A 22832-nucleotide genomic window follows, 5' to 3' on the forward strand; every position below is an offset into this window, starting at 1 on the left:
CACCCCAACCACCACGCGGCGACCATATAGCTTCTACTAAGTGCTTGTGTGCGAGAAATGACAGGAAGTACGCCGGTAGAATAAAGCACCAACATGGCGGATACTGTGTGAAACACACTGTCGGAAGATGAGAGAGGAGAGCAAAAGGGGTGAGAGAGCGACTGAGATGCAAAAGGGGGGAAAAATGGAGGGCAAAGGCAGCAAACGGGCTAACAAGGAGCAAGGAAGGAAAGGAGAAAGAGCGAGGGAGGAAAGAAAGGAACAGACACGCAGAGAAAGCCTTACCAGGTGGTCTGATTCCCATGTGCTGCTGGCCGTCCATGACGAAGCCCCCCATCGGCTGGCCATCTGGATTGTAGGGAGCTCCTTGACTTACTGTGGATGGAGGAGGAGACAGAGGGAGGGAGGGATGGAGGGATCGGAGGGAGGGGACGGAGTGGTCAATTAGTGCTTTTAATTAAGGCTCAGTGGCCGAAGCGGGATCATCTGCTGGCCGGTGCACGCACAGGGAGCCGCCGTTGTCTTTCAACGTCACTCTGCTCCGTGTCTGTCCAGCCGGCTCTGCACTGTAAGCCCCTGGTAGACTTTAATGCGTCTAAATGCTCTAATAGGGATCGGACTGAGAGAGTTCAACACACACTGCAGTACACTTAAGACACACGAGGACTTTTGTTTCAAAATGAGATCGGAGCCATCAGGAAGAGGTGACAGCCGCCTTCACAGAACGACTGACAGGAAACCAATAAAGGAGTCCTCGTGCCGATAAAATCCTTTTTATTTCGCTCCTTAGCATGCAGCCTTTTCTCTTTTTAAGTAGCTCTAAAGTTGTTAAAATCATCTTGTATAGCAACACTGCTGCTGTGTAATGCAAAAGTGGGAAAAAACTTGCTACTTAAATAAAACATCATGACTTGTTCTGAAGAAAAAAACGGCACTTTGGCACTTAACGCTGCCATGTTTATGACTTTTAACGTAATTACTGCTCCTATAAATGTGTGATTATACATAATCCAGAGAATGAAATGAGCTGCAGGCTGACGCTCTGATCCTTTTTCCTTTGTGTCAACATTAAGTCATTCTTGCTGAGAGGCCTCAGAATCTGCTCCTACCTAAATGCTTTATCTAATAAATACTGCCTATGACCGAGCAGCGATGATAAGTGAAACCTGATAGGGTTCCTGTGCTTCGCTCGCCTCCATTGTTCTGCTCTCATAGAAATCCACTTACCTTCGATTCAGGCTGTTTGGGGGTCAGTCAAGCAAAAGCAGAACTCAGCCCCACTGAATGCCTTTGAACTTTACTGCGCCCCTAATGCCACCCTGACCTCTGACCCCTATTACAGGTAATAAAGTTTACGGCAGTCCAAACCAAGCCATGCACCAGGGGGACCGCTCACTTGCTCCCCTCGCTCCCTAAAACAGCCGCAAATAGGATTGAGGGGGGAGTTTAAAAGGAGTGGGGGGGGGTAAAAACAGGTCTGGAGCCAAAAAGCCAAACAACGGTCACCCAAAAAAAGAAACGGGTGTAGCTCTCTTTATGTTTTGGTTTGAGCCGGGGAGGAAGGGTCGAGTGTTTTTTCTCCTTTGCCTGGTTGGCAAAGGGGGGAGGAAGGGGTTAAGAGCAGACTTTACTGGGAACACAGCTAGTGTTGTTTACGGGCTAAGAAAAATAAATCCACTCAACGTTAACTCGTTTTCAGCCAAATTATTATATTGGATAATTAATAAATAGTTTCTCACCCCAAATAGCACGTCAGAGTTGATTAATGGTTGCTGTTAATGTTGAAACATTTTGGTTCTTCATTTTAGTGGTCAGTCACTGAAGGGGAAAGCCCCTGGAGGGTTTGGGCATTCCTGTATTTACCAGCTGAGGGGCCTCCGGGTGCATGTGTGGACAGCTTTCGCCTGCGCGACTTGAATACAGTAACTATAGGAGACTTGCCTGCACGGTTTGACTGGTCGATCATGGGCTGGACTATTCTCCTCCTGGCGTTAATGAACCTGGAGAAAGAGGAAGAGGATGGATGGAAAGAGGGAGGAGGTGGAGGAAGGAGACACAGAAACAACGTCAGTGTGTTTCTCAAAACAAGATCAGGCAAAAATTGCTGACTAAGACCATGAAAATCTTGGCACACAGCACGAAAACAAACACATTGCCAAACCCGCCTCTTTTTAGCTAACCATAACAGTGATATGGAGAAATTATTCTCCTCTAAGCAACCCTGAGCCCCGGTAAAGCCACAGCAAAAGTCACATCTTAACAGCCTTAACAACCGAGGCGGTTGTCTCTCAAAACGCAGAAGTCCACGACTTGTACAAACTTGCACCGCCACAGCTTATACACAGTCACATCGGCCCGAACACTGGGGTCTTTGTGGGGCGAGGCTTAACCGGGATTTTCTCTCTGCCTGTTTGAAACATGTCGACCCATCTCGCTTTGTTGGAGACATTCCACCTCGCGACGAGCTGAGAGTGCTGACTGTTTAACACACTTGGCTCGGAGCGCGGCAGTGTGGGAAGTGTTGCTGACAGAAACATGTCACGTTGCCACTGGTGAGAGGCATTGTTTTGGGCGATACTCCGTGAAGACAGGTGACCACGTGTTACTCCGTGACGGCGGGAGCTTTTTTTAGCGTGTGTGTTTTCACAGGAGCTGGATTTGGTACACACAGCCGTGGACAAACCCCTTTACCCTGTGACCTCCTATAAAAGCACACGCTCAGACCATTTACTGTGTGCGCACACACACACACACACACCGTTACTCATATTCAAATCTGCTGCTCATTTTCAGCTACACACACACTTAATCTCTCTCCTTCTCCTACGTCCATTCACGCACATCCGCGCCCTCGCACACCCACACAGGCGGCGCTCTGGCCTTGCTCAGCCTAACCCCTTGCGAAATGACCCTTTGACCTGTAATGACCCCAAAGGGAGAGGGCTCTTGGGATTTCTGACTTGATTTATGTGTTCCTGCTGTTGCCCCACCGGACACTTCTATTTCATCTCTAAAAGGAGGCGCATTAGCCGAACTTTAAGGAAACAATAGTCGTGCAGCGCCTCTGAAGCTGGAAAAAGGAGCGTTTAGGAGATCTAAGAAAGGAGAGGAGGAGCAGAAACAAAGGGACACTAGCTGGTGCATCTGTTTGACCCATGATTAGTCAATGGAACCCTCTTGCTTTATATCTCTTTAATATTCCCTCCCAAACTGCTTTATGGTGCGCCTCCTTTTTTTTCTGCCCGCTATCTCTCCTGTATCACCTTCTAAAGACAGAGCTGCAGGGAAGTGAGGAGACAAAGAGTGGCAGAGACAGATAGCAGGAGAAGGGGAGAATGATTAGCAGCCTGACTGTTTCCCTGCATTGTTTTTGTATAATTGCTCTGTTATATCTTGTAAGCCGCTTTAGGAAAATTGTTAATTTTTGACAGGGGTGCCGGCGGTGCTCTCTGTGAGGTGAAACCATCTGAGAAACACACACAAAAAAAAGAGGGATCCTGTCAGCCTTTGAGATTGATGCTTTGGCGTCTTTATTCTGTATTTGTTGAAGACATAAAGTAACATAAAGTATGTTGAAGTGGAATTTGGGGCGCGAGAGAGAAACAGGGAGAGCTGGGGAGGAATGCAAGAATGCACTGACATGGCAGAGCACCATCAAATGAGGGAACGTCTGGAGTTTTATCACCAACACCCCCTCCCTCCCTTCCTCCCTTGCTACCCTGTTTTGCTGGGGGAGATATGAGAGGAGGACTGAGGGAGCGAGGAGGGTTGAGGAGGCCTGAGCATTCCTCTAACTCTCCTCTCCTCTCCTCTCCTCTCCTCTCCTCTCCTCTCCTCTCCTCTCCTCTCCTCTCCTCTTCAGGCTCTTTATAGAAGGACGAGGTCAACTCGAGGCCAGCGGTGGCTAACTGTTGACCTCTCCTTCTCTTCACCTCCTTCCCTCCTCGTCTTTCCTTGCTGTCTCTTCGCCTTCCTCTTTCTCACTTCGCTCCTCCGGTGCAAAACATGGCTCCTTCTATCTCCCTCAGAAAAACACTGATGCAACAAAGGAGATTGTTTTGGCAATAGGTGTGCGCTACTAAGAAAGCCAGGCATTTGTTCCTGGTATAATGCGGATCAGGGAGGAATGAAATGGACTTGTAACTCGACGTGACCTCCCAGAAATATGGCACCAGTGCTTATTTACTCTAAGGATTAAACAGACTATGTATCAGTCAAGTAATAATCCTACTATCACTGCTGCTGCTGCTTCCAGACCCACAAGTGCTGCTAATGTTGCTACAACTACAGTGACTCTGCCTCTCTGTATCTGTTTCCTTCTCCTGCTCACTCCCTCCTTATCATTCCTTCCCTGTATGGTGGAAACTGACGGTCCACCTCCCAGCAACAAACCCACACTCTAACCCACCAAGCCCCCCTCCTCCTCGCAAAAACTCTCGCCGGTTTCCTGTCCCCGTCGTCCCCGTATCTGAGGCCAGATGCACCATGGGGGCTGGAACAAAGGATAAAATGCCTCTCATAATAGCGGCCAGGGGAACGGAGCGATGGAGAGCGGGAGAATGGGAGTGAAGGAGGAGTGAGAGAGCGGGGGGGGGGGAGAATAAGGCAAGGGGCTCTGGTCTGCAAACCAGACACTCTTGCTGTGACCGTTAATAAGCTGACGGAGAGAACGGCTGTGCGAGAGGGAGAGGCAGGAGTGAGGGAGAGAAAACGGAGGGAATCCAGAGGGAGGAAATAAGGAAGGGAAAGACTCAGAGAGAGATAAAGAGCAATGGAGAGACAGAGAGGAAAGAGAGAAAGGGAGAGAAGAAAAAAGCGGAGGTCCTCTATTAGGGGGAGTGAGGCTTCACCTTTGCACGACCCCTGGGTGCTATAGGGCCAGTGTTTATGGCCTGTTCATTCCCCTGCCTGCCATCACAACACAATGAGCTGCACTATTCAGCTCCGCTCAGTGCAACAATAGCTGAGCTATTTTGGCGTGACACACCACTGGTGGTACGCCTAAAGTTGGGCAAAAACACCAAAAGAAAAGCAGGAGGAAGGAAAGTGACTTGAAATAAAATTTGGCCTTGTGCAGCTCAGGGGATCCAGCATGGTGCAAACACTGCCAGGGGTTTGAGCCTGACTCCCACCGTGGGAACACATGCTTGACACATGCACGCACCCGTGGTACAGTGGATCAAAAATGTCGGCCACATGTTATGCCACAACTGAAGGCTCTTAAACGTCACATGAGGAAACTGGGTGAATTTTATTCTTTGTTGTTCTGCCTCCGATCTATTTCTCCTTCGGAGATTGCTAATGTCTGGATTAATCCTCCCGCCCCTCTCCCTCCTTCTCTGGAAAGAGTGGAACTGATTGCGACGGCGTCTGCCAAGCCCTTGCTAATGTCCTATTCTCATTACACCCGAGACGCGCGCACACACACACACACACACACACACACACACACACACACACACACACACACACACACACACACACACACACACACACACACACGCGCACACACACTCTGAGCTGAGGCAGCCGCACACAGGTGTACACGAAGCACACGTGAAATGCCCAATTAAAAGCAAGAAATTGTCTTTTTCATCAGCTGCCTTTGTTGCGTGACCAATTAGGGGATAATTTAATAACGAGCAGTGGAAAGATGCAGATTGGATATACAAAAGGTTACTCTGCAAGCTCGTTGATTTAAATTCATGTGGAGTTCTCAATTTCTGTGGCACACATACTCACACGCACGCACATCTCCTGAGCCTCCTACCGATATTATATTAGTAACATGAGACACACTGAAACACACACATGTGCGTATATACACACGTCCTCTGCACTCACTAGCAATATTACATTAGTAATCTGAGAGAATGTGCGCACACATGCACGGGCCTGCACACACCTCACGTATAGACACGGCTGGATATTGCAGCATCACACACACACGTGTCAGGATCCAGCAGTGGGTTTCAGTGCGCGCCGACATGGGTTTACATGCATATTCAAATCCGAGAGCCTCTTAAAATAACTGTATAACCACACAGTCCTCTTGACTGCCAATCAGCATGATTTAAAAGCACTAAAAAGAAAGCGAGCCCTGACGGGTAGAATCATACAGCTTATCATCAGGTTGTCACTGCGCGGCTGGCATCGATCGTCTGCTGCAACCACAATTAATGCCGTGCCCATACATCCTTCCTACTCGCACACACACACATTCATGCAAGCTAAACCACTGGCCTGTTATTCTAACTGAATTAATTCTGTTAATTCTCTTTCATGATTATTATTAACAAAAACTACACACGAGCAGCTGGTTCACACTTGTGCACCCACACAAGACACAGTCACCAGTCATAAACCACAAGATCATAGAGCGTGTTGGAGCTGACACTTTAACCATACACCCCGTTTCAATTCTTATATCTTATCTTGTATCCCTGCAGAACTTTATTATCCCATCCTCTGTCCCAGCACATCTCCATCTTCTTAAGTAAGTAGTTATTTTATTACAGGCTCACACATGATCTCATGAGCAGCGGGGGGTGGCAGTGCATTTGTGCACATGTAGCCGCATACTGTACGTGTGTATACGTATGTGAGCGTACTGCACGTGGGCGTGCGAGGGAATTACAGTTATGAGTTTCTCCCCTTGTTCTCCTCCGTTGACGAGTTAACTCATAAATCTCCTCCTTCTCTTATCCTCACATATCTCCCTCCCTCCCTCCCTTTCTCTCCTCCTCAGTGTCGTTCATAGGTCAGATGCTTGGATTAGATGCTCCAGATTAGTTTAAATAAACTAACTCGGCTGCTGGCAGAACTCTATTTGCAACGCACACACACAAATCCAGTTAAGAGAGGGGAACATGGGGGATGGATTGTGCAAAAAAAAGGCTGCAACTGTCTATAAGAAAGCCATACCTGACTGGATTGTGCAAAAAAGACTGTATAGTCCTTAATTTGCCTATGCAGCTTTCAACACGTACAAACACCTTCATGCACACACACAGTTACAAATGTACTCAAGGCACTCATCCTGCTACATGTGCTCACTTGCCAACTAGCAGCATCCATCCGACTGTTTTCCCTCAAAGCTGCCCAGACCAAACGACTGCAAAGAGCTACATGCCGTAGGTCCTTAACACTCACACAAACACACGCCCTGCTCAGTCCCATGATCCTCTCTGTTTCTCAACCTCATTCTATAGGAAAAGCTCTGTGGAAAAGGTGTGGTGCCTTACCTATTACAGAGGGGTTCGCTGTGACACTGCGAGCGCACATGCGTGTTCACACATGCAGACGCAGAAAAACGCACATGCACGCACACACATTGGATGGTAAGGTAAGGTTGGAGTGAGGTCATGCAGGAGTCAGGTGACCGAGTCTGAGTGCTGCAGCTAGGCTGTTATTAGACAGGAGGCCTGTGTTTTGAGTCAGCAATACATATGCATCTTTATTGGCAGGCAAATAGTTTCTGAACCATCTCCAGTTGCATGCATAGCTATGCACAGACACACAGACACTGAGTGCATGCTGCTCTGCTCCAGCTCCTAATGACATGAGGTGGATTAGTCGGATTCAGTGCCTCATACGGAGGGAAACATAAGAAAAACAGTGTGAAATTTAAAAGGAGCTTTAGACTGAGAGCAGCCATGGGGTCACTTAATCCCCATTACTGCACACACATAAAATACAAGTATGTAAGCACACACATACGGAGACACACACACACTGTTGCTCCACTACCCAAGAGCCCAGTGTCCATTAAGAGAGCCATGAATCCACCACTAAAGCTGGTTTTACAGAGTGGAGCAACAGGCTGGGTAGCCACACACACACAAACTGGAGAAGAGTTCAGTGTGTGCGTGTGTTTAGTGTGTATGTGTGTGTGTGTGTCCATGACAACCAGGTGCCTCCCAGAGTTATAGAGAGGAAACGTTGGCCACTTGAAAAACATACATGAACTCATTGGCTCTGACTGGGCTGGCTTTGCAACACTCACTGACGTCTAAACAAGACTCGTCTAAAGGCAAAAATATAAACAGAGGGTGGGAGAGAGAGGGGTGAGACAGAGAGAGAGAGAGAGAGAGAGAGAGAGAGAGAGAGAGAGAGAGAGAGAGAGAAAAGGAAGTTCGAAGTGCATGAGACAAAGAAGAAGAAAAAAACAAAGAACTACAGGCAGAGAAGAAGACATCAAAAGGGAGGTGTCACATGCGACCTCCTTCGCTCTCTTTATCTCTGTTCCTGCTTCCCTTCACACACATTCAGACAGCCTTGGACTCACTGAGCCACTCATCCATCAATGCCGGGCACAGGCTATGGCTTGAAGCCTGGTTTTACCCAGAAACAACATGGCTGCCCTGTGCTGCCCACTCCACAGACACAGCGTTGGACAGAGTCCGTGTCCTTTAGCCATCGGGCTCAGATCAAAACGTATATGTGTGTGCGTATGTGTGCACGAGAGACTGTGCGTTTCTCTATGTGTGTGTGCTCGTGATGAAGCTCTGTGCTCTCCTTGTGGGGTTTCTGTGGGGTCTTGCAAATGTATGTGCATGTAAATACTTGCAGGATGTATGTTTCCATTTACCATATACACAAACAAACACTAAAACTTCGCCACCGAGAACAAAATCTCAGTTTATATACACACACGCACAAGCAGAGTCATGTTTCCATCACTTTTGATTGGGATATTACATAGACTTACATTCACTTCCTGGAGACTGACAATAACCTGAACCACTGACCCAAACATCAGCTGTTTCCCAACTGGGGACACGGCTGTTGTCCTTGAACAAGCCGTCTCCAGTTAACTGGTCTTTAGCCTTGAAATCTGTCCCAGAAAGAAGCCCATGTCAGAAACACACACACACAAGATGACCAGTGTCACACAGAGCGAGTATTGCTGACAGGGCTTGCAGTGGCGACTGCTGCAAACACACAGTGGTTGACCTAAATCCCCCCATACTGCCCGTGTCATATCCTGCCTGTGCGCGTGTCACTTCTCCCCACTGGCTCACAGCAGCGTTCGCTACGGGGATCCCTCTGACTGCCCAGAAACGAGCGAAGGCAGCTTCAGGCGGCTGACATCCGCAGTCAGCAAACACCAAAAGGAGTGGAAGTGAGGAAAAGAGGGTCATTCTGAAGGAAGCCTGATGGGATCATATCTGTTCTCCTCTTCAGATAGTGAATATGTGCTCAGGGTTTCAGAGCGATCCCTGGTTCGGTTTGTCTCATCAGTGGAGGCTAACAGTCGCAACATGTGCCACCAGGAGCAGTTTGTTAGCCTCATTATTTTATGCTTTGTCTGCAAATCCTTCGCACAGAACCAACACTTATCTTAATTGCACGAAATCAATCCAGTCGCCTGCCTGTTAATTGTGGGAGTAGGTGTCCTATTTTTCCTAGATATTTAATTTTGGCACACAACGCTTGCGCCGCGTCCCCGCTGATTCACTTCCCAACAGCTTTTGATCAACACAAGAAAACATCAGCGTGAGAACAACAACTGACTGATGGCGGGCGAGTACGACAGCGACCATGTGTGCTTCCACACAGGCCCTGGCATTCACGTTCTGCCGCCTTTCATGTTTTGGACGCCCCCCCCCCCGCCTCTCCCCTCCACGACTACAAAAGAAGGTTGAAAAGCAAGGGAGAGGAGTGAGGAGAAAAGAGGAGGGAATAAAAAAGACTGAGAGAGAGACGAATGAAGAGAAATGCAGGTTTGGCCTCGGGCGGCGTGCTGTGATGTAAGAGAAACAGAGAGAGAGAGGAAGAAAGAGGGAGGACGGGGGGAGGAGCGACGGTGTTGAGTTCACAGTGTGTCTTTGCACATGGACACCTATATGTGTATGAGCACACACGCACGTCCACACACACTTCTGTTGACATAATACAGCAAAGACAGGGTCGTGTCTGCACAGATTCCTGTAAAAGGCTATTGGTAGCAACAGACTTCAAACTGAGAGATGAAAATATTGCTTTTGAAATGGTTTTCACATTTTAACTCTTAAAGTGTTGAAATCTGAGGGTGAGGTCATATCGAGGGAAACGTGTGTGTTCATGTGTGTGTGTGGTATTTGCCGTAATGTCAGGGAGTTTCAGGCTGAAGCAACTTGACAGAAGTGCAGTGTATGAAAGAGGCTCGAGGGCATTGACTGAAACTGGGCCTGCTAATTCCAAAACACACATGCACACACGCACACACACGCACACACACGCACACACACACACCTCTGAAGGCTTTCTGCGAACAAGTTCCAGCATCTCTCTCTGGCCTGTCAACATACTGAACCATGCAACTCATCTCACTCTACATGTTTGTGTCTCTAACGTCTTTAAAAGGGTAATTCTGATTTTTTACACTATAACAACTTGGGTCTTATTAACAGTTAAAACACTGTTGTCTTACTAGCTTTGCCAGATGCAATCAGAAGATCATATTGGTTGCTAAGCTAACAGTTTAGCTGGATTTTTGTGATTCCTCTCTGCACAGGAAAACTGTGCCTGCGCAGCCATAACAAGTACAATAGGTCAAAGTTGAAGCAGGGTTTTGTTCTGGAGACCAATTATTTCCTAGTTAACCAAGGAGTCCCTTTAAAACCTGTGTTCATGAACAATATAAAGTTATCATAACTGCCAAACAACAAAGGCCAAACCTAAGAAAACAGGTCAAAAAAAGGGAATTACGCTTTCATTTTCTTCACAAAAACAGTGAGTTCTTTTCTCCATCCATGTTCTCTTTCTGTCACCCCACCCCACATCTCATTCCTCCCCCTCCCCTCAGCTCTCCCTCTGCTCGTCCTTTCTGAAACCCGATAAGCGGCGTAGATGTACACGCCACGCCGCTCCTTCCTAAGTGGCCTTCCTCAACGTCCGTCCATTCTGCCCTCTTAAATACTGCCTCACTCGCTCTCCTTCTCCCTCCCTCGCTCTCTCCCTGTCTATGCTTTTAAGACGTTCGTAAAAGGAGGTCTTATTGACAAAACAATCGCTCGGCGAGGCTTAAACACTGCCTTTAAAGGGGCATTATTAAATTGCAGGCAGGAAGGGGAGGGGCAGCCAACAAGGGAAACCTGATGACCTCGCCATCGATTTTTACATCACCGGAGCGTTAGGAGAACTTAGCAGAGAGATACTGACTGTAGCCAGAGAAAGAGAAAGTAGAGAGAGACATTTTATATGTTACGCTTTGAGCTTTTAGCTGATGCACGACTCAGAGTGGTTTACAACGTGTGAGCAGGTAAAGGGTTGCATTCAAGGACATTTAGGTAATGTGGCTGTTGATAGACCTCAATCTGGAACAAACTGGTTACGTTTCTGACCCGATTACTGCTCGACTTCTTTCTTTACTGATCCATATATTTCCTAACATCACTTCATGCATGTTTATTTCAGGACATGTCAGGTGACAACGTCGAACAGTGAACACAGGGCCATTATCTGCTCATATGGAGAGCAGAGAGATGCACTTCTGGTCCGGAGGTATATTTATTGAAGGTAACAAACTTTTTAAAGGGTTTTTTTGGGGAGAAATGCTTTTGAAGTTTTAATTGGCATAATTGCACTACAAATAAATGCCTAAAAGATTTGTTTGAATTGAAGCAGAGATGATATATTTTGCTTCAGGCTGTGTAATTTTATCGTCAGTCACTGCTCCTACAGGGGCCTGTGAGGGACAGCAGGTGAGAAAGATTCACTGCTCAATGAAAGTTAATCAAACCAAAATGTTTACCTAGCTCTGTTGGAGTAAACTAGATTTTTGTAGACATGACTGTCGCTCATACGTGCTGTTTGCACAAACACTAATATGGCTGAGTAAACTTCTGGCTTTGTGTATTTAACTCATTACTGAGGATTTATTTTGCTCGTATATCGATATCTTTAATGTGCATGAATCTACCAAGATAGCGTTTGTTGTATGTGCAACTGAAAAACAGTTGAGCATTTAACTGTGTGAGCATTAGTGTTTGAGTAAGTGTGTGTGTGTGTGTGTGTGTGCGCGCGCGCGTGCGTGTGTGTGTGTTTGTGTCATGCGCCGACTCGTTTTCTGAGTGTGTGTGGAAACAATACACTCATTCACTGTGCACACGTCTCAGGTCTGAGGCCTTGTTTCCATCTGACTGTCGAGTGAATTTGCTTTGAAATGTCATGAAGAAGAAGAAGAAGAAGAAGAAGAAGAAGAAGAAGAAGAAGAAGAAGAAGAAGAAGAAGAAGCTATGAAGGGATGTGTCCAGGTATTTGTATTTAGGTGTGTACAGTATGTGTGTACATTCTCAACATATAATTCTGCTGTGTAAATGTGCACATGCATTACCCCACACCCACACACACACACACACACACACACACCCACACCCACACCCACACCCACACCCACACCCACACACACACGTGTTCTCCATTCAAATTGAGATTCCCTGGTGCAGCGTATTTCTGCCAATAATTCATGAGTGATCTGCGCCCCTTGCCGGCCTTTAGCATTTTTATTTAATCTGCTGAGCCCAACCGCGTGCTCACTCATCAATAATACACACCGACATGTGTGTTAACACATCTATGGTGTGTGTAAGTGCGTGAGAGAGAGAGAGAGAGAGAGAGTATGTGGGTGTATGAGACACAGTGTGTGAGCTGTGTGTATTAGCCAGAGGAAGCGAGTGTGTGTTCCACGCTGGATCATGTGACAGGATTTCACCGTGCGTTTTATTTGTCAGCTGCACGTTTGTCGTTGCGAGGTCTTTCCCTGTTGGGACAACAAGCACGGATGACCTGCAGTTCATCTGCGGCCATTCGACGTGAATCCAGTGTCGGTGGTGTGAGTGCCGGGGTACGACCGTGAAACACACACCCGCTAAGTGTTTTATGCTTCCTGAAGTCCTCTCTGGCTTGATGTCACAGTTGTAGACCTGATTTGGTTCAAGTGAATGCATGAGAGGATGTGTGTGCGCGCGCGTTTGTGTGTGCGCGTGCGGGAGAATTTACACAAGTGCGCATTTATGTGTGCGAGTTCACGAACGGCGCCGACAAACACGCTCACAGCTTGGGAAATTGACTTCACCAAATCAGTGGGTCAGGAGGTAACATCACCGGGGGTTGCTATGGAGACACCCAATGACGGGGCTTCCCAACCAGCACAACAACACGCCTCCCCTAACGTAACCTCTCTCTCTTTCTATCTGACGTTGTCTCTCCATCCATCTGTCTGTCATCTTTTTCCTCCACCTCTCTTCTCTCTCCTGTTCCCCCCGTTTCGCTGTCTTTATATCTCCGTCAGTCCGTCCTTTCACTTCATTGTTTTCCTTCTCAATCAGCTACAATGTACTGCTCGCTCTCTCAAACAGCCGTGCATGGAAATATGCCTCTGGACAAGCGCGCACACACACAAACACACACACACTTGTATACAATGAAATGTGAGGGGGCAGCGAGATCCCAGCATGGAGGGTTTAACAGCTAATACCCCTTAGATTAACCACCCCCGGTTCCCCTCTCTTACACGCACACACACACACAACGTCTTCCACAAACCAAGATTAACCTCCCACGATTTACACAGTGTGTGTTGGTCATGCACAAATACACACACACACACACTCACACACACCTTAAGGGTGTGTTGCTATCCCCCTACCAATAAAAACAACAAACAGAATGAAAGCACACAGTCAGCCTTAAGTGACCAAGCTACTGTTCATGTGACTCTCTCTGTCTCTGTCTCTCTCTTTCACTCACACACACACACACACACACACACACACACACACACACACACACACACACACACACACACACACAGAGCTTGGCTTTATCTCAGCTGTAAGAATTGATCCCCCATGGATTTCAGAGGGGTCACGTGATTTGATAACCTCTACAGGATTCCCTCTGGTCAGGAGGCCTTTTTCTGCCTGTGTGTGTGTGTGTGTGTGTGTGTGTGCATGTGTGTGTGTGTGTGTGTGTTTTGTGTTTGTGCGCGTGTGTGTGTGCATTATTTTTGGCCCGGTATAAAATGAATTCTCCATAGACTGATACACCATACCCTAATCTAACGTCTGTCTGTCTCTGAGGTCTGAGATTGAACAATGGCTGGGAATAATGTTAACATCATTAGACTGCTGGTAATGGGGATTTATCATGTCTCATCTCTTTCTCTCCCTCTCTCCTTATCTTTCTCTCTTTCTCTTCATCTATTTTTCACTCCGTCCGGCTCTTTAACTCTCTCTCTCCTTCTGCAGCTTCAGCCTTCCTGCGGTCTCCACTTTCATGCCCGTACCTAGCAACTGACTGATACTTTCAAGGATTATTTTAAGGGCTGCTCAGATCAAACACCCTCTGCCTGGACCCTGCCTCAATTACCCAGACTCCAGCCCCTTTAATTAGACATGGCTAATAACACTAAGCATGTGCTGATAGCCATCTCTCTGATAAGACTAGCCGCGCAAGGACACAGGGCCCCTTTCTACCTTTTACAGTGCAACCTAAGGTTAAAACGGCTAGTTAGCAACTTATTTTATGGCGTGGGCCAGTCACGCTTGTGCCCAATTAACAGGCCAGTTGGCACTTACAGAGCATTAATTTGCAAAGGCCAGATAGCAACGGGGCTGCACACTTCTAAGCTAGGCTCCTTGCTAACAAGGACAACTTAAAATGCTAAATGCATTATGAAAAAGTGCTAAATAATAATGTAAAAAGGGATAAATGGTCAGCAGACACCCAACAAAATCATTTCTAACTGGATAATCAGCAGCTGCTGCTATCAATCAATCACTTATTTCATTTCTTAGCTTAGGTTTACAGTGTTGCGTGTACACTCTGCACTGTCCACATGGCTAACTGTCTCTGGCTAGTTTCAAGGATAATTCAGTGCATGAAGTGGGAATAAATGTTTAAATTGTTAGCAAGAGAGAATAAATGTTAAATGAGATGTTCACTGCCTAATTAAAACAAATGTTAATCACAGTAAAAGGTGCTACAAAAAGCCACAAACCCCAAAATAAGTTAGCCAAAGTAAAACCCTATAATTAGTCTCAGAGCTACCACTTTTTCAGCAATCATTCTTGTATAACTGGGAAAACATCCAATAAAATCATCCAACTTGCATGTTGGATGATTTTATTGGATGTTTTCAGATGGTAGTTTGACTCTTAATTAACATGGATGCTCATGTTTGAGCTGAGTTGGGCTGTTGGTTTGGAAAATCACTCCAGGCCATATCTCTTTAGATGGATTGATCTAGGTGAGGATGACTCAGTAAGTGGTGTGTGTGTTTCTGTGTGTGTGTGTAGGATGAAAATAGGGGTGGAGTGGAGGCATTAATTCCGATCATTAAGAACTTGGATAGCCTGGAGGCACAAACCCCTCCAATCGACTGCATGTAAACTCTGAGATGACTTACCAGTTGTTCACTTGTAGGATGGTGAGGCCTGTGTCTTGCGCCAGCTGTTTCTTCTGTTCTTCTGACGGGTAGGGATGCTGCGGGAGGGAAAAGAAAACATCTATGAGAAAAGGCTGACCGCAAATTGTTTAATGAAGCTTCTTGTTGTTGGAGAAAAAGGGTTTGATTTGCCTTTTAGTGAAGAAAGAGTTGTTGCAGGGCACAGGTTACACACACAGAGCCATACAGCGTAATGAGAGGTAGAAAATGAGATGTGTGCTCATGCCCATTGGCGCGTAGGTATCAGTATGTGCCTGCGTGTATCTGGATGTATACCGTAAGTATGTGTGAGCATGTGCACGATAACGTGCCGATCTCCCCCCGATCATTAATGGAATATGAAATCTTGTAATTAATGGCAGCCAAAAAGGCAAGCCAATTAGAAAGTTAAGTGAAGTGGAGAACCAGCTCTGGTAATTAGGCAGCCTCTTACACAAATATATTCGCGTCGACGGCCCCCCTTTCACCCCGCTGCATATGTAATCAGCGAGCGGGGAATATGTAACGTTAACTCGGCGGAATAGAGACAAGAGAATGTAAAACCTTATGTCTTCACTGCTGCTGTTTGCTTTTATATGTTTTGCCGGTGGTACGATAACGCGGCTCTTTTAAGTTTGCTGTAATCATTTTTGCAGTTTAACCGCGTTGATCGTAAGAAACAGGAAGTACAGGAAGACTTATGGGCTTCATCCTGTTGAGTGCCAGCGCAACACAGGAACTGGAACTCCTCACAAATATGTATTCAATTGAATTTCCAATCTTTTAAATCTTAGATATCAAAATATCTGCCAGTAAGAGAAGAAGAATAATTCCATATCTTGTCTGAACTCACATCTTCTTCAGCCTCAGCACCTTACTACCTCTCTTATTTTATATTTTTCTGAAGGCTCGAGATCGATGCACGACAAACAACGGTTTGGCTGTGGAAAACAACCCAAACTGACTGCAAGCCGGGTGATTAAATCTAAACTACTGACTGCAGCCTGTCCCGGAGAAGCCAGCTGAGAACAGTTAAAGTCGAGCCACCTGTTTAAATATATAGAATGAATAAATTGGATAAATGTGAACTCGGGGAGTGTGTTGATTTATATTGGAGTGTGTGTGGGGGGGATCACAGTTGCGCAGAGGCTTGTTCATGGAGGACAATGTGCCGTTCATGACGGAGACAAGACATGGACTGTGCTGGACACCATAGGCAGGCCATAAAAGAGGAGCAGAGGAGGGAGGCGCAGGGAAGTGGAGGAGAGAATAGATTGCTGAAGCATTAAGTGGAAACTACATAATTTCCAAAATGCTATGTTTACATTTAGGTAAGACATAACTCACGAAAGAGGACTGGATGGTCCAACCAGGTGTGTGAACTATAGCGTTCAGTGGTTTTCTATCATATTACATCAAAACTGAAAGACATACTTTGTTAGCTGATGTGCTGTTTGTCCGTTCAGGCCTCAGCAAAGAGCTCTGCTTACAGCGCAGCAGTTGCCACACGCAAAAATCTAACCAGTAATGAAATCAATACCAAAAATTCCCCAACATGGTTTTCTTTCTTGGCAAATTCACAACAAACTGAGAGAGCGGGCTGCATGTGTGTCCTCACTGTTCAGCAGCAACTCATCGTTTTCAGCGGGACAACCAGGTCGCCCCGACAGAGAGCCCCCCGACATTTGTTCGGTTACTCTCCCGTCTTATGCTGACCAACAGTAGGCGCCACAGATATGGCTACTGTATTATATATAGAGTATGTCTAACGAGAACACACACACACACACACACACAGACAAACACACACAGAGACACTTAATAGTCAATCAGACGTGCAAAATCAGTGCGGCGCCAGCCTTTTCATTTTTTCATTACAGTTTTTTCAGTGCATAATGAACAGGATTGTGTTTAATGCTGGGACGACCCAGCAGAGAGAGAGAGGAGACTGATTTTTTCCCAGCCTTCCCTCGTCCATGTGATTGGTTGTGGGGAATGGGAACACAAGGAGGCTAATTTCATGCGCCAAGTTATAATTGCATTGTCGCCTCTGGCCAAATTTGTGTCCACTTCTTTTCTGCAACCATTTTTGAGTGCCTTTATGTGTGTGTGCGTGCACCAATGCATGTGAACTGTCTGTCCATTCATATAGTGTGAGTGTGTGTGTGTGTGTGTGTGTGTGTGTGTGTGTGTGTGTGTGTGTGTGTGTGTGTGTGTGTGTGTAAGTATCCACCCCCATACTCTAGACTGATCAGATAGTATCAGAATTAAAATAGCTGTAAATCTGGGGCGCCGCTCGCCTGCCCACGTGTGTGGAAAGTGAGAAAACATTATTCTTTAGGGCTTGTGTCATCTGATGTCTTGAGTGCTTCACATACAGACGCCACTCTCTCTCTCACACACACACACACACACACACACACACACACACACACACACACACACACACACCACACACACACACACACACACACACACTCACCGCTGACAGATTAAAGCCGATCATGTGAACAATATGTCTTTTAAGGCTTTCTTCTCCACAAACAAAGCTGACAGAACTTGAGATCAGCGTGTCCATTCTATGTGCGCTGTAGATCTGTGGAAGCAAGAGTGTTTGCCTCGTGATTTTAGAATGGGGGGGGGCATGCCAGGGGCCACAATATAGCACAAATACACCCTGTTTCAGTGCTTCCCTCCCTTTAGCTTCCCAGCACACACACACGCACACACACACACAATCTCAATCACAGAAAGCAGCACTGGGAGAAAAATGTGGTTGGTGGCCTGAGAGTGCGCTGTTGAACACACACTCTGCCAGCACTGGAATGTCAGTATATTCACTCAAGTATGGAAAAAAGTATAATTTTGAGGATCTTGTACTTGTACTTATGATTAAAGGTTACAGAACAAACTACCCAACAGTCGAATGAGCTCCATCAGCTACAATATGAGAATGCTGTTTACACATTAATGCATCAGTGATAATAATGTGATTGCACAACACTGGCAGGGAGGATTTCGTGGCATCGTGAGTACTTTTACTTTTCATACTTTAAGCACATTTTGCTGATTGCACAACTTTTACTTAGGAAACTTTACTTTTTGCTACTTTTACCTTAAGTAAAGGATCTGAAAACGTCTTCCACCGGCGCTTCCTGCTTCTGATACTACCTCCGAAGTGCCAGAGTTTTCAAGTACAAAATAACACTCTCTTAATGGAAGCGTTACCAGGCAAAGATGGCCCAAAAGCCAAAACATCAAAACAGTTTTTGTCCTCCTTTTTTCTAAACCGCCAAATTAGCTCCTATCTGTCAAAACACTGTGATTTAGCTTCTCGCTGAGCAACAAGTCGCCCAGTTTTAATATTGTCTGTGAGTGATTCTGGTGTCTTAACGGCCTTTGGCTGTGGTTCAGCGGGTTGAGAGAGAGAGAGGGGAGAGAGAGAAAGGCCTTTAGTGAGAAAAGCAATAACATGTTCTTTAAAAGAGCAGATGGAAAGTTTCTGCGCATCCTTCCCTCCCTTTCCCTCTTCCCTCCGCCTATCTTAATGATATGTCTTCTCCAAATATACAACTCCTTTCATGAGAATTTCCACCCTGCTCGCCGCTCTCTGCTGGGCTCCGAGCATGTGGGTGCCAGGAGGGGTGTGTGTTTTCGCTTCTCTCTTCTGTGTGTCTTATCAATCCCAGTGTGTGTGCGTGTGCGTGCATGTCTGTTGTGTGTGTGTGTCCATCTGAGTCAAAGCTTTTCGCTCGAGTGTGTTCATTTTAGCAATCTCTGACATTAGTGTGTGTGTGTGTTTGAGCCACTGAGCTTGCTGGGCCTACAAGTAAGTTCAGCTGTGCGTGGTCATATATATGTGTGTGTGTGTGTGTGTGTGTGTGTGTGTGTGTGTGTGTGTGTGTGTGTGTGTGTGTGTGTGTGTGTGTGTGTGTGTGTGTGTGTGTGTGTGTGTGTGCTTGCATGCAGATGTCTGTGTGGGTGAGTAACAGAGCATCAGTAACATCCCCTCCCTGTCTGACCGTCTTCCTCTCTGACCCCCTCAGACAAGAACAAGAGGGACAGACAGAGAGAAGAAAGAAAGAAAGAAAGAAAGAAAGAAAGAAAGAAAGAAAGAAAGAAAGAAAGAAAGAAAGAAAGAAAGAAAGAAAGAAGGAAGAAGGAGGCAGAGGAGGAGACATGGAAATTGATATCTGGAGCCCCAGGGGTTTAACGAAGAGATAAGAGCAAAAATATTCCTCAAGACCCTGCTTTACTCCCGTTGTCCCACGCCTAACCCTGGAGAAAACTATTCTAGGCAGAGCAGCCGAAAAAATGTCAGTTACCAGCGCCACAAAAACCGTCAGTAATCAGATTACAGCCGTATATAAAGATTGTATACTCAATAAAATTTACATTTTGGAAGTTATGCCGCACACTCGCTGCACTGTTATGATTGCGATTTCCTGTTCTGCTTTTCCATTTGCGTTTGGGAAACCCGACGCTTGAAGTTCGCTCGGCGCCGCCCTCAAGGTCACTTTGACAAGACACACGGCGACTGTGCAGGCAGATCCATTAACCTTTAGAGGACGAACTGCGCAAACAAAATCTTAATCTCATCAGCGGGAGCAATAAGGCACCAAAACTTCGACAGAAGTGAAAAAGTGCCAACTTCTCAAAGGTCGTGCCTGCCTTCCGACGTGTAAGCCGTGTAAAGCCTCACCTTAGTCTACGGCAGCAATGAGCGAAGGACGGAAAAAGAGAGGAACAAGAGTCTGAGTCACTCTTTTGTCGGGGATTCTCCCATTCACCACGAGGGGAGGGCTATTTCAGAAACGTCTTTTATCTCGCTGCAGTTCTCCCTTCTCTTCATCTCGCCTTCTCAGCAAAGCCAGTTGTCTCTGCTGCTCTGTCTCTCGCCGTCTTCCCCTCACTGCTCCAAACACTTTGGATTTTACTTTTATTTTGGTGTTGACTAAAAAATAAGCTCTCCACCCTTTAAAAACAATACAAACATGGACAAAACACCATGAACATGATAGCAAAACTCAACCTTTACACGTTTCAGCTTACTTTGTTAACTAAGTGATACAAAAACAAAAACCAGTGTAAATAATTAAATATGCATTCTAAAGCATATGTACTGCATTTTACTATTACATCTATTAATCTTAATGTGGGTGATTCCACCCTTGTTAACCAATTCAGTGCAGCCACAGTCCTCTCAGTCCTTCTTTAGGCATTAGCACGACGGCGTTATCGCTGCATATATTTCTATTTAAAGCTGTGCTTCCAAAGCCTCTGTGCATCCCATTAAAAAGGCTTGACACGCCACATTAGCTTTATAAAAGTGCTACGATGAAACAGGATGGAGGGAGGCCTACGAGAGGGGAGAATCATATGTTGTCGCGGTCATGTGATGTCTCAAAAAGAGGCCGTGACACTGCACAATCTGTGGATAACAGACGTGGGTCAGTGGTATTTTCAGATAGCTTACTTTACCACCAGATGGTTGGGGTTTGCCACACGGCATGAGGACGCCAGTAAATGCAATGAATCACAGTAAACAACTTCTTAATACGCAACGATTTATTTTTGTGTAGCTTTCTGTTAAACATTATTTCCGTTGAGTCACTTATAAAAGACGTTTAACTGTCCTGACGCAGTAAACCCCCACGACCCCAAAACACCGGGCAGGTCACGGTAACGTGCACGGCTACTGACTCGCATGGACCAGCTGAGGTACAAGTGAAACGCCTCGACTCGGCCAGGTCTGCTCCCCTCACTGTTCCCAGGTCAAATCTCTGTGGAAACCGAGCTGCCCATCAGGAATGCCTGACGGCTAATCCGGGGGCCTTTTTGGCTAGAAGGGCATCAGAGAATCATACCAAACTGTCTCATACGCACACACACACACACACACACACACACGCGCGAACACACAAACACACAGTTTACTGGAAGTGTAGCCTTGCTGCTGCCAGACATATGAGATTACCTTAAATATTTGGGGAGGCAAGCACATTGTTATGCTAACAACAAATGCCCAGAACCGTGAGCACAAGCAGACTTTAAAACAAGCGTTCCAAACTATAAGTCTGTTGCATCTCATACAACAAGCTTCCAATTTCAAAAATTTCAGTGGAAGTTTCATCCTCTGTGTGTGCGCTCACGCTGCGCTGTGAACGCCACGCCATTTCAAATTCCTTTCTGTGTAGGTGGCATCGACTGACATCCCTTTGACTTCATTAGGGAGCAGGGACCCAGCAACAAAGCTGGCTCTGGGAGAAAGGGGGGATTAAAGAAAAAAAGAAAAGAGAGTGAGAGCGAACAAAACAACAACAGAAGAAAAACAAAGCACCCCTAACCTAATTTCCTCTGATTCGGGCTGCTCCGATGCAAAATAACAAAACAGAGCAAAAACAGATCTTTTGAGAGACTCAAAATGAACCAAGTACAGGATGAGAGTTTCAGAGTGCCCCCTCTAATGTCAACACCCCCCGTCTCAGTGCTGTAGCCTAATACGCAAAAAAAAGCAGAAACAGCCTCGTTTATGGCGTCGGACTACGGTAAACCGACTCAAAGCTTGTAGCATGAATAATTCACCACCGTTTTTTTTTTCTTTTTTGTTCAAAACCTTGATATATGCAGCAGAAATGAAGACCCCCCCCCCCCCCCAAACTGTTTTTGTCATCAAATCTCTCCATCTCTTCTGGAGATAAAGAAAAAAACAGATGTTCTTGGGCTTTTCGTCCATTAATGAGCATTTTCTCTCCCAAAAAAACAGCTTTTGTTGATTTAGGGAAATCTCGCAGCGCTCTTGCCTATGGGAGTGAGATAAATCTAGTTGGCTGGTGAAGCAAAGGGTGAAAAGTATGTCATTAAAGCTCTTGAACAAAGTGGATTAGACAATGTACAGCATTACCAGCTTCACCGCTAAGATAATTGATGATTAGCATCATTCATCCCTTTTCTAAGGGCACACAACATAACGCAGCCACTGCTGTAGCTGTTCCTGCCGTGCTGAAGGGTGTGAATAATGATCCGTGTGCTTTACAGTTGGGTGGGTCTCTAGCTTTATGTGTATACTGGAGCTTATGGCGTGTATGCACATGATCAAGTCTCAGGTCTTAACAAAGTGCTGTATTGTGCTTAACACAGAACGTAAAGGGTGAGGTCTGTTGATACTGAAGGAGAGCATCTTATATTGTGTGCTGTCTGTACTCTCCTTTCACTAAGAGTGAGGGCGTGCTTCATTAGTCCTCCCTATTCCAGCTCAGGGGAGGCTAAATTTATTAAGGGGGCCGGATGTTGCACAACACCTGCTGCTGTGCTTCCCTCTGTGCAATAAAGGGAAGGGGGTGCAGTATGCTAGCTAGTGCTAGTGGTAAGCGCTGCTCGTTGGACTGAGGCTGATGAGCTGGGGCTAATTCAGGGGGTG

General features: G+C 46.2%; 1 protein-coding gene across 1 annotated transcript in view; it reads right to left on the reverse strand.

Moving 5' to 3' along the window:
• Positions 1–22832, reverse strand: part of LOC139341182 (homeobox protein Meis1) — a 79813-nt gene that overhangs the window by 7915 nt on the left and 49066 nt on the right. The window contains exons 9-11 of the mRNA XM_070977559.1: positions 15395–15471; positions 1942–2000; positions 286–375 (exon numbers count right to left, since the gene is read on the reverse strand). Coding sequence (XP_070833660.1) covers positions 286–375; positions 1942–2000; positions 15395–15471 — 226 coding nt within the window. The remainder of the gene's footprint in view (positions 1–285; positions 376–1941; positions 2001–15394; positions 15472–22832) is intronic.

The sequence above is a fragment of the Chaetodon trifascialis genome, chromosome 13 (genome assembly GCF_039877785.1).
Source record: "Chaetodon trifascialis isolate fChaTrf1 chromosome 13, fChaTrf1.hap1, whole genome shotgun sequence".
In the NCBI taxonomy this organism is placed as follows: Eukaryota; Metazoa; Chordata; class Actinopteri; order Chaetodontiformes; family Chaetodontidae; genus Chaetodon; species Chaetodon trifascialis.